Genomic DNA, 11,376 nt, shown 5'->3' on the forward strand with positions numbered 1-11,376 from the left:
CCTTCCTTCTTCGTAGGATAGTTTTGCAAATAGTATGTATAACTCACTACTATATATAAAATAGATAAACAACAAGGACCTACTGTATAGCACTGGAAACTATACTATCTTGTAAAAACCTATAATGGAAAAGAATCTGAAAAAGAATATACATATGTTTCCATTATAGGTTATTTTATATATATATACAAATTAACTATATCTCAATTTAAAAAAAAGGATAGCGTGTACAAGATTTTAAAAACAAGCATAAAAGGGTGGTATGAATAAAAGGGATCACTCCAGTTATCTGTTAAGAGAACATTTATTACAATTACAAGCACTCCCACTTGCTATGGTACCACTGCTCCCCACATTCATTGCAGATTACGTAGGTCATCATTTCTTCATCTGGGTTGGAATTCTGCACCCAACTTGGAAGGAAGAGTGCCCCTCTGGCGATGACGGTGACCTGGCAATTGAATTTCTCGCAGCGTTGGCACTTTATTTTCTTGGTCGGCGTGCCCTCCACCACTTGGGGCAGGTAATGTTCCCGTATGCCAGATTCCGTGTAGGAGGCTCTCAACTGCTTCAGTTCGTGGCTAGCCATTTCCAAGGCGGTCATTTCGGCAAATTCCCTTGGAGACATGGTCCCAGAGAGCAAGTTTTGCTGTAAGTGAGACGTGTGGGGGGTTTTCAGATTGGCGACTTTGCTTCGGATGCAAGTTTTATATTTTTTGAGGTTCTTGGAGTGAAGGGTAAAAATGTGCTCTTCGATTTCTCGTGCAAACTTGTGCCACAGATCGGCTCTGGGCTGCTCTGTGCAAGGACCAGCTAGAGCTTCATACAGCAGCTCTGTGCATTTGGCTCTCACGGGCGCTGCAGGATCCGGCTGCCCACTCGCTCTCTCGTCGGGGGATTGAGGGTCACCGGCCCTGAGATGCGCTGCCTTAGGCTCCGCTCCACCAGGGCTATTTTCTGGCACGATCCTTTCAACAGCTCCTGCAACATCTTGGGATGAGTGCAGAGAATGACAGCGGGAGCTGCCCGGTATCTCATCCTGATTTGGGTCAGGAGAAAGTCCTTGATTTTCTTCTTTATTTCCACCTGGAGGAAATGGTTTAGGGCTGCCCCGTGGCTTGCCGTGAGTATCCTTATACAGAGCTTTCCATTCTGACAGCAAACGCTTGGCTTTCTTTTTCAAAGCCGCCGTGGGGCAGTTTTTGAGGACTCTGTACACAGCCCTGACCACATCCGTCTCCTGGAGATGCTCCGGAGTCACACGCAGAGTTTCTAGCTCAGTAAGGTGGTTGCCGAGATCCTCAAAATTCCTTTTAGACATCAGTTGCTCAATAAGGGAAGCTCTGGCAGCTATCTGCTTCTTGTCAGACATCTTGTTACGGCTGCAAAGAAAAAAGAGGTTTCCGTTTTCTCAAGCTTGCGTTTGCCAGGCGCAGCTTCCTGATAGGAGCACAGCGCTCTCTGCCAGTTACCTATGCAGAGAAAGAGTCTGTAATAAAAATGGGTGCAATGTATTAGAAAATGCAATCTGCAATGTAGTATGGTTTAGCCTCAAAAGTTTGATTCTCAGTAGTTAAAAAAAAAATATATATATATATATATATATATATCCCTGTAAACAGCTTTTGCGTTAACAATTGCTTGATAGAAGCATGCTGAAAGATCTGCTGTAACTTTCCCATCCCTAATTTTTTTTTTTTTTTTTTTTGGTACGCGGCCCGCTTACTGCCTTGGTCTCTCCCGTTGCGGAGCACAGGCTCCGGATGCGCAGGCTCAGCGGCCATGGCTCACGGGCCCAGCCACTCCGCGGCATGTGGGATCTTCCCGGACCGGGGCATGAACCCGTGTCCCCTGCATCGGCAGGCGGACTCTCAACCACTGCACCGCCAGGGAAGCCCCCCATCCCTAATTTTACAAATGAATGATCTTTCCAAATCAAGATTAGTCAACTCCTTTTTGTGGAATTTGGTGGTTATGCTGGGGATGAAAACATGCCAGTGTCAGCGTCAATGGGGGAAGGCTCAGGAGGCCGGACTATTTTCCCTCGTGTTCAGCTATTTCACCGAAGTCCTTGCTGATTTTACAGTCTTGAAGTAGTACTTTTCTGAATATAAAAGCATGAGAAACAGGGCCAAAAGTGGATGCTGTTTAGAAGTCCCAAGGAATCTAAAGAAATGATGAAGCGGCACAGGTTGGGAGGCAGCTGGATCCAGGTCAGATGGGCCCCAAAGTCAACAGGCCACACTGTGCTGACATCTGACTCTTCTGAACAACGGGGGGATTTATGACTTTGGACTAACAGGTCCCTAGGCCAGAGTTTGGGCCCATTAACTTTTCTCTTCTTTTTAACTTTTAGGTGTAAAAAGTTGCTTAATGGTTATGTCTGTGTGAATCTCATCCTGGGGAGGCGAATGTTCACTTTATCTAACCAGTCTCTTCTTCCATCCACATAATGCACATAACCTTGCCTACCAAATACCCTTGGATCTGTATCTGCCCATTTGGTCTAAACGTGAACATAAGCATCTTGATGGCAGGGATACTGTCTTTTCAACACTCCACGGACTCTCATTTTATAGCACGTGATATTAAATAAACTATCACCGATCACACGCAGGCTAACAACGCTGAAGCGATTACAGGGAGAGTTAATGCAGTCTTCCTAGACACCATCTGGCAAGGGCTGTAAAACGTAAGGTCCTTGCAGTCAGCAATTCTACTTTTATAAATTTACTTTAAGGAAATAAGAGATGTGGAAGCTGTTTTTGTAAGAATTTCCTGCAAACTTAGAAGAAACTATGAGGTCCCAAATGGTTAGACTTGCACATGAATGTTCACGGCAGCATTCTTTGTAACAGACAAAAAGTGGAAACAACCCAAATGTCTATCAACTGAGGAATGGATAAACAAAACATAGTATATCCATACAATGGGATGTTACTTGTCAATAAAAGGAAACTCTGATACAGACTACACATGGATGAGCCTTCAAAGCTCTATGTTAAATCAAAGACACAGAAGACCACTATTGTACGATTTCATTTACATGAAATGTCTGGAATAGGCAAATCTGTAGAGACAGAAAGTAAATTAGTGGTAGACCAGGGCTGGGATGGAAGGAAGGGGGAGGGAACCAGTGGGGTGGAAGGAAGAGTGAGTGGCAAAAAAAAAAAGTCATGAAGAACCTAGGGGTAAGACGGGAATAAAGACGCAGACCTACTAGAGAATGGACTTGAGGATATGGGGAGGGGGAAGGGTAAGCTGTGACAAAGTGAGAGAGTGGCATGGACATACATACACTACCAAACGTAAAATAGATAGCTAGTGGGAAGCAGCCACATAGCACAGGGAGATCAGCTCGGTGCTTTGTGACCACCTAGAGGGGTGGGATAGGGAGGGTGGGAGGGAGGGAGACGCAAGAGGGAAGAGATATGGGAATATATGTGTATGTATAACTGATTCACTTTGTTATAAAGCAGAAACTAGCACACCATTGTAAAGCAATTATAATCTACTAAAGATGTTAAAAAAAAAGTGAGTGGCTACTAATGGGTGCAGAGTTTTTCTTGGGGGAGGTGCACAATCTTCTCTCAAGTTGACTGTGGTGATGGGTGCACAGTTGTGAATAAGCTAAAAACCACTGAATCGTACACTTTAAGTAGGTGAACTGTACAGTACATAAACTATATCTGAACAAAGCTGTTATTTAAAAACAGCATCTAGGGACTTCCCTGGTGGTCCATCAGTTGGGACTCCACGCTTCCACTGCAGGGACCACGGGTTCCATTGCTGGTCGGGGAACTAGGATCCCACATGTTGCACGGTAAAAAAAAAAAAAAAAAGTTTTAATAATAAAAATTAAGAAACAGCATCTAGGGAATTCCTTGGCGATCCAGTGATTAGGACTCCGTGTTCTCACTGCTGAGGGCCCAGGTTCAATCCCTGGTCAGGGAACTGAGATCCCACAAGCCATGTGAGGCAGCCAAAAAAAAAAAAAAAGTTTTTTTAATTAAAAATAAATAAAAAGAAACACAACATCTAGAGTCTGATCCAAATTTTATTTAAAAATCACATGTGATGAGAAAAGGCCAAAAATAGATACAAAAAATTTCAGACAGAGGCATTTTCTGAATGGCAAGATTTTACGTGATTTTCCTTTGTTCTTTTACTCTTTCCTGAATTTCCTCTAATGTGTATGTATTGTTTTCCTACTCAGAAAAGTGATTAGTCTAGTTCAATTTCATGATAAACCCTATACATTTAAGATATGTGGCCACTGGAAAACGGCATGGTAAATGGCTCATTCCACTTCACCGCCCTCAGAGATCAGGGCACCACAAAGCAGCCGCCTCACCCCACCCATGGCTCTGCATTCAGGTCAGCCCTCACGATTTCCTCACAAGTCCACTGCTGCATCGAAACCAGTTCCATCTTCCCTCAAGCTCTACCCCAAATGTGAACAGTTAAGTGCCCAGGACTACAACTCTGAGGTTCCTACTGGTTTTCCCCACTGCACAGCTCAGATGACCAAGATTCTGGGTCTTGCATTTTTACCGCCTGGGCAGTCTTTTTTTTCTCTATTTCTTTTTTAAAGTCAGTTAGCAATAACTCAATGGACCACTGATTCTGGATCTTAAGTGGCATTTTCTAATTATCGAGAATTGGTACTTCAAGATCATTGTTTTTCCTTTTTGAATTCCACTTTCTTTTTTTGAATGATCAGAATGAAGATGTATTGATTTACTTATTTTTTTTATAAATAAAGTTTTATAGCCCTGCCCGTTTACTTACGTAGTTTTTAAAAAAATTTTATTGAAGTATAGTTGATTTACAATGTTGTGTTAATTTCTGCTGTACAGCAAAGTGATTCAGCTATACATATATATTCTTTTTCATATTCTTTTCCATTATGGTTTATCATGGGATACTGAATATCGTTCCCTGTGCTCTACTGTAGGACCCTGTTGTTTATCCATTCTATATATGATAGTTTGCATCTGCTAACCCCAAACTCCCAATTCATCCCTCCCCGATCGCCCCTCCCCCTTGGCAACCATGAGTCTGTTCTCTATGTGAGTCTGTTTCTGTTTTGTAGATATGTTCATTTGTGTCATATTTTAGATCCCACATATAAGTGACATCATATGGTGTTTGTCTTTGTCTGACTTACTTCACTTAGTATGATAATCTCTAGGTCCATCCATGGTGCTGCAAATGGCATTATTTCATTGAATTCCACTTTTAAAGACTGAAAACAGTAAAAGAGGTCTTTCTAAGAATCAAAGACTCAGTAAACAAAGAACAGGCAAGACAGCACAGAAAAATTAAAAACACACATCCTCGATTGCTGAATACTGCTCTCAGCATTGTCTGCCTGAGATTTTGGGATCTGGAGGAAGTCAAGCAGGGGCGTCACAATGATAAGGTCTCAAGCAGCTCAATAAACTTGAGCCCTCCCCCCAGCTGTGGGAAAGTTTCCTAACAAGTATTCAACGTACCTGCGTCTATACTCATTCTATATGCATCACTACCAAAGAAAGAAAGCAAGATTGAAGTTGGCTGGATGTCAGCAAGGTGGTTAATAAGAGACCAGTCTAGAGTGCCCACAACGAGGTTAGGCAATATTTAACTCAGGTCGAATTTCTCAATGAAGGGTCAGAGCTTCAAGGAGATTCTGAAGGGGAATTTAATTGTGGCTTCAGGGCTTCAGGGCGATGGGAGCACTGTTTGTCTTAATAGTAAAACTTTTTCTTTACTCATGGAAATCTACAGAAGTTAATGGATTCATATATTAGCACTCTGCTCTGCATTTCATATGTCCTTTTTTTTAAAAAAATAAATTTACTTATTTATTTTTGACCGTGTTGGGTCTTCGTTGCTGCGCGCGGGCTTTCTCTAGTTGCGGCGAGCGGGGGCTACACTTCGTTGTGGTGTGCAGGCTTCTCATTGCGGTGGCTTCTCTTGTTGTGGAGCACATGCTCTAGGCACACGGGCTACAGTAGTTGTGGCTCGCGGGCTCTAGAGCACAGGCTGAGTAGTTGTGGTGCACGGGCTTAGTTACTCAGCAGCCTGTGGGATCTTCCCGAACCAGGGCTCAAACCCATGTCCCTTGCATTGGCAGGCGGATTCTTAACCACTGCACCACCAGGGAAGCCCCTTCATATGTCCTTTTATTTACTGTTCCTCCATATTTTTTTGTTTTGAATTGTGGTAAAATACACACACCATATAATTTACCATCTTAACCATTTTCACAAGGACAGTTCATTAAGTACATTCACACTGTTGTGCAACCAACTTTCAGAACGCTAGTTGTCTTGCAAAACAAACTTTGCACCCATTAAACAACAACTCTCCATTTCTTTCTCCCCTGCAGCCCCCGGCAACCACCATTCTACTGTCTGTCTCTATGAATCTGACTACTTTAGATGCCTTATATAAGTGGAATCATACAGTATTTGCCTTCTTGTGTTGGGCTTATTTCACACAGCATAATGTCCTGAAGGGTCATCCATGTCGGAGCATGTGTCAGAATTTCCTTCCTTTTCAAGGCTGAATAATATTCCATTGTATGGACAGAGCATATTTTGTTTATCCATCCATCCACTGATGGACACTTAGACTGCTTCTACCTTTTGTGAATAATGTTGCTATGAACATGAATGTACAAATATCTCTTTGAGACCCTACTTTTAATTCTTTTGGGTATATACCCAAAAGTGGGATTGCTGGATCAATATGGTCATTCTATTTTTAATTTTTTGAGGAACCACCATACTGTTTCCCATTCTCCTCCATATTTTTAACAGCATTTAAATGCTGTCCAACTTTCTATTCTCCCTGTGGGACAGTCACGTAAATATAAAGCAATTTATTGCCCTAGGAGGCTATAGTGTGGAAGCACCTGGGATATAAAATTTTGAGAACTGCCACAAAAAGACAAAGTAGGCTGTGTGTCCAGTTTAGAGTTCTACACAGTTCATTCAATAAATATCTATTATGTATCTCATACACGATAAATGCTGAGCCTAATGAGCTACTCTCTGCCTTGAAGGAGCTGACAGCCCAGCGGAAGGAACACAGACAAGAAGCTGGCCAATTACAAGGACAGACACCGCTGCTAAGGGACACATGTAGGAGGAATACAGAAAGCAAACCTGGGCTTCCCATCATCTGGCCGGCTCCAATTACTTCTTCTCTGCTTTCACTCTGATTCACGACATTTTGTTAGAGGGATCATCCTCCAGTACAGATCTCAGCAAGAGATTCCCCCATTAGCCTGCTTAAAGCCCTTCAGAGGTTCCCCTCTGCTCTCAGGATGGAGCCCACGGTCCCTGGCCAGGTGATGAAAAGCCCCCTTCCAGCTTCCAGTGTGATCGCGCTGCATCGCTGACAGACACTGCCTACCTCCCAGCTCGATGCCTTTGCCCCATTAGCTCCCTGGGCCTGCCTGCCTGTCTCTCACCAGGAGTGGGTCTCACTCCTGACTGCCAATCTGAATCATCTGGAGAAATTAAACAGCAAAAGCAAAAGCAATGCCAGGGCCTCACCCCAGACAGAATGAATTAGAATCTCTGAGGGCAGGCCTGGGTATTTTGCAGCTCTCCAGGTGACTGTGATCTAAACCAGAGCTGCCACCACTGCCCTGTACACACAGGCACAACCCCCCTCCCGCAGCAAGACCAACCCAGCTCTGCTGCCATCAGCCGGAAGGCAGCTCCCATCCTGCCCCCACACTGAACGCGCACAACCTCTCTGACTTTGCATTTTGCTAGAGGAGCCTCATTAAATTAGGAAATGTTAAAAACGCTTGCTGTGCACAACTCACCTGAGAACCTTCTCTACAAACCACAACTGGTGACTGCAATGTTTTAAGTGTCACGATGCACCCAGAGTCCCGAACAGTCATTCCCGCACTTACCTTCTAACAGCAGAAGACAGTGCACATCGAGCAACTCTGTGTGCCGTATACACTCATGTCATCTCCATCCTCACAAAACCCCCGACACAGGTATAGCACTTAGCTCCATCTTACGATGATGAAACCTATTAAGAACATCAAATATTTGCACACTGGTTTTTTTTTCATGGTGCATATCACACGAAAAAGTTTTTTTTATTGTGTGCCTTCCCTACAAGACCACAGAAGAACGACGTCTGTTTCATTCACCGCTACACACCTGGCAAACACCTGGTCAGGGCTTACTATTACTCAACAAATACTTTCTCCTCTCTGCTTGCGAGCATCATCCTTTTCACCACGGACAAGCTTGCTTGTACCCACTTGCGTCTAACTAAGCCCAGTGCCCCTCAGCTTCTTCCACGGGAGCCCAACCTCATCTCAATTCTAGTTCAGAAAATCATTTTAAAATATTCTAGTTCAAAAAAAGAAAACAGAAGCATGGTGCCTCCTGTGGGCTAATCAGGTGGGCTCCAGGAGTCAGGCCATTTGGGGATAAGGAGGGTCTAGAAGGTACAGTTGCCAGAAGTAGGGGGTGTCAAGTATATGTGGGGGGGAGGGGAATCCAACATCCCAGAATTAATATGAGAATTAAACGAGAGAGTCCTTATAAAGTCCTTAGAACTATGGCCCACACTAAGCCTAACTGACAATTACACAGGACTACAATGAAAAGGTTTCCTTGTATCGACCATACCAGGCATTGTTCTAGAGCAGCGTGTCGGCAAACTTTTTCTATAAAAGGCCAGATAGTAAATACTTTGGCCTTTGCAGGCCATGCAGCCTCTGTATGGACTACTCAACTCTGCTGTTTTTGTAGCAGGAACAGCAGCCACAGACAATACAGAAATGAATGGATATGGCTTCGCTCCCATAGATCTCTTTTGCAAAGACAGGAAGGCTGGATTTGGCTGCAGGCCATAGTCTGCTGACCCCTTTCTAGGGCAGTGCTGTCCAATAGCAATATAATGCAAGCCAAAGGAATAATGTAAAATTTCTAGTGGCCATGTAAAAAACATAAACAGGTGAAATTAATAATACATTTTATTTAACCCAGTGTATCCCAAATATTGCTGTTTCAACACGTTGATGGATATAAAAAAACTGGGATAGTTTACATTGTCTTCTTCATACTAATTCTCCAAAATTCGCTGTTTTACACTTAAGGCACATCTCAATTCGGACTAGGCACGTTTCAGGTACTCAACAGCCTTATGTAGCTAGCGGCTACCATATTGGACAACACAGTTCTAGAGCATATGCTAGTACAGATAATGCTGAGATACACACCTATACCCCTAGCTTCCTGATACATATTAAAAACAGTTTATACAGTGCCAACAACAGTAGGCCCTGAATATCTGTTGACTGAATGCATACAAAACCTTGTAAATATTAACTGACATAACGGATACATGGACAAAGTGCACACATCCGCCCTAAAACCTGATGAAAGATCAAAGAGAAATTTCCAAAAGCTGGTAACAAATCAGCAATAACCTAGATCTGTTTAGATCTTTAGATCTAAGATCTAAAGAGAAAATTTTAATTTCTAGCCGTAACCCACATACATCTCTCCGGCTACACAGGGAGCCCCTTCCTCTGTGGAGAGGAATGATGCCAAATGTTGGTAGGGGCGTCGCAGTTTCTGAAGTCACGCAGTACTGCTCTAGGGCCCTTTCGCCTTACGACGACCCCTAGCAAAGGTGCAGCGAGGGGAAGGGACCTGCACAAGGGCCCACTCTGGCCCGGGTTCGGATACCAGTGGGTGGGGTGGAGCGACAAGCAAAGCCTGCTGCAAGCCGTCCAAGGGTGACAGCCTGGCACCCAGCACACAGGCAGCGGCGGCCCCGAAGGAGCGGCCCACCCGGGAGATCTCGGCTGGAGGAGAGGTGAGGGCGAGGGCACGTTCCGGTCTACCGGCCCTGGGCACACCGAGAACCTCCCCAAGCAGGGGTGGGCTTCCACTGGGAACAAGGACTCGCCTGACTGCAGTGACAGACACGCCGGCGAACACAGAGAATAGCTCACCGAGAAACACAGGCGAAACCCGGGAGGCCTCGGCGTCCAGATAGAACTTCCAGTCCCAGGGCGGGACCACGAAAGCTCAACCAATCCAAGCCCGCAAGCTGGAGAACACTGCCCGGGACCCAGCGCATGCGTGCTAGGGAAATGGCGCCTGCGCAGAGCGATCGGCGGCCCAGTGGGCCGGGCCGGGGGCCGGGCCCGGGGCCAGCCCCCACCCCACCCCCCCAACCCCCCCACCCCCCCAACCCCCCCCACCCCATCCCACCACCCCCCACCACCCCATCCCCGCCACACACCCCCATCCCCGCAGCTCCCAGTCTGGGGTCCTGTGGTCTGGGGCCGACGGTCCGCACCGGGCCCTGAATTGAAAGAAGCTTGCCCTACTATTGCTTTTGAGCATCGAAGTGTGTTGAACTACTCTGCCACCTACCCTTTCTGCTTCCAGTCAAGACAGCGCTCAACTAAATGTTGACAAAACTTTGGACAAAACTGTGAATTATCTATTTACTTAACGCAGTAATTAATTCAACAAGTACCTACTGCACCTTTGGCATGCATCAGCTGATATGAAAGTAGAAAACATTCATTAAGTAGCCTTGTGCATCCTGCACTTTCCACTTGTACACATTCTTTACCCGCAAGGGTCCAATAAAGACAAAGTGTTGGTAGAACTAGAGAAAGTGGCAGCCTTCTTTGCTGACCCCATACTGGAGGGTAACTTGGGGGAAGGTTAAAGGAAGCAGGGTTTTGCTCTGGATTGGATGCTGTCAGGAAGCAGGGTGATTCTATGACTGAGCAATGTAATAAACCTTACCTAGAAGTAGGGAAGACAGGACCAAGACTAAAGCGGTAATTAGTAAAGCAGCAGCAGCGACTCCATTTTAAAAACTGTTGAAACGTTGCAAGTTTATCCTGGATGTAACCTCAGAGACTAGTTTCAAAAGGCTATTGCTACAAAATTGCTTCTATCACAAGACCAAAGTGAGACACCTATTAATCTACTTTATTGAACAGGCTGGGCTCTGTAGGGTGTAAGAAAGAAGAAACTTTTAATTTTTTCTCACCATTGCCTTGAAACAAGCTCTGTTGGTTCTCTCCTGCCCCTCGGCTGCTCTAGGGCTGGAGCTTGAGGCTTGAGCAAATCCCACAGCTTTTCTTTTCTTTTTCCTTCCAGTTTTACTGAGATATAATTGACATACAGCACTGGATAAGTTTAAGATGCAAAGCATAATGATTTGACTTACATCATGAAATGATTACCACAATAAGTTTAGTGAACATCTCATATAAATACAAAATAAAAGAATAAAAATGTTTTCCTTGCGATGAGAACTCTCAGGATTTACTCTTAACAACTTTCATATTTAACATACAGCGGTTGTTAATTA

At 44.6% G+C, this 11,376-nt stretch overlaps 1 protein-coding gene across 3 annotated transcripts; it reads right to left on the minus strand.

Annotated features, from left to right (window-relative positions):
- Nucleotides 1-298: 298 nt before the first annotated feature.
- Nucleotides 299-11,108, minus strand: TCEANC (transcription elongation factor A N-terminal and central domain containing). 3 transcript variants are annotated; one of them, XM_060003105.1, is made up of 3 exons: nucleotides 11,053-11,108; nucleotides 7,922-8,046; nucleotides 299-1,489 (listed from the first exon to the last, which is right to left on the minus strand). In XM_060003105.1, exon 3 carries the CDS (start codon nucleotides 1,370-1,372, stop codon nucleotides 314-316), a length of 1,059 nt encoding a protein of 352 aa, XP_059859088.1. In that variant the 5' UTR covers nucleotides 1,373-1,489; nucleotides 7,922-8,046; nucleotides 11,053-11,108; the 3' UTR covers nucleotides 299-313. The 3 variants fall into 3 exon arrangements, with proteins under 3 accessions (XP_059859088.1, XP_069396488.1, XP_059859087.1); XM_069540387.1 differs by lacking the exon at nucleotides 11,053-11,108 and adding an exon at nucleotides 9,992-10,077 and having other exon boundaries at nucleotides 299-1,472; XM_060003104.1 differs by lacking the exon at nucleotides 11,053-11,108 and adding an exon at nucleotides 9,992-10,077.
- Nucleotides 11,109-11,376: the final 268 nt, after the last annotated feature.

Source organism: Delphinus delphis, chromosome X (genome assembly GCF_949987515.2).
Source record: "Delphinus delphis chromosome X, mDelDel1.2, whole genome shotgun sequence".
In the NCBI taxonomy this organism is placed as follows: domain Eukaryota; kingdom Metazoa; phylum Chordata; class Mammalia; order Artiodactyla; family Delphinidae; genus Delphinus; species Delphinus delphis.

Excerpts from the sequence above, each read along its gene's own strand:
- TCEANC (XM_060003105.1), bottom strand. The coding sequence starts at position 1,372 with ATGTCTGACAAGAAGCAGATAGCTGCCAGAGCTTCCCTTATTGAGCAA.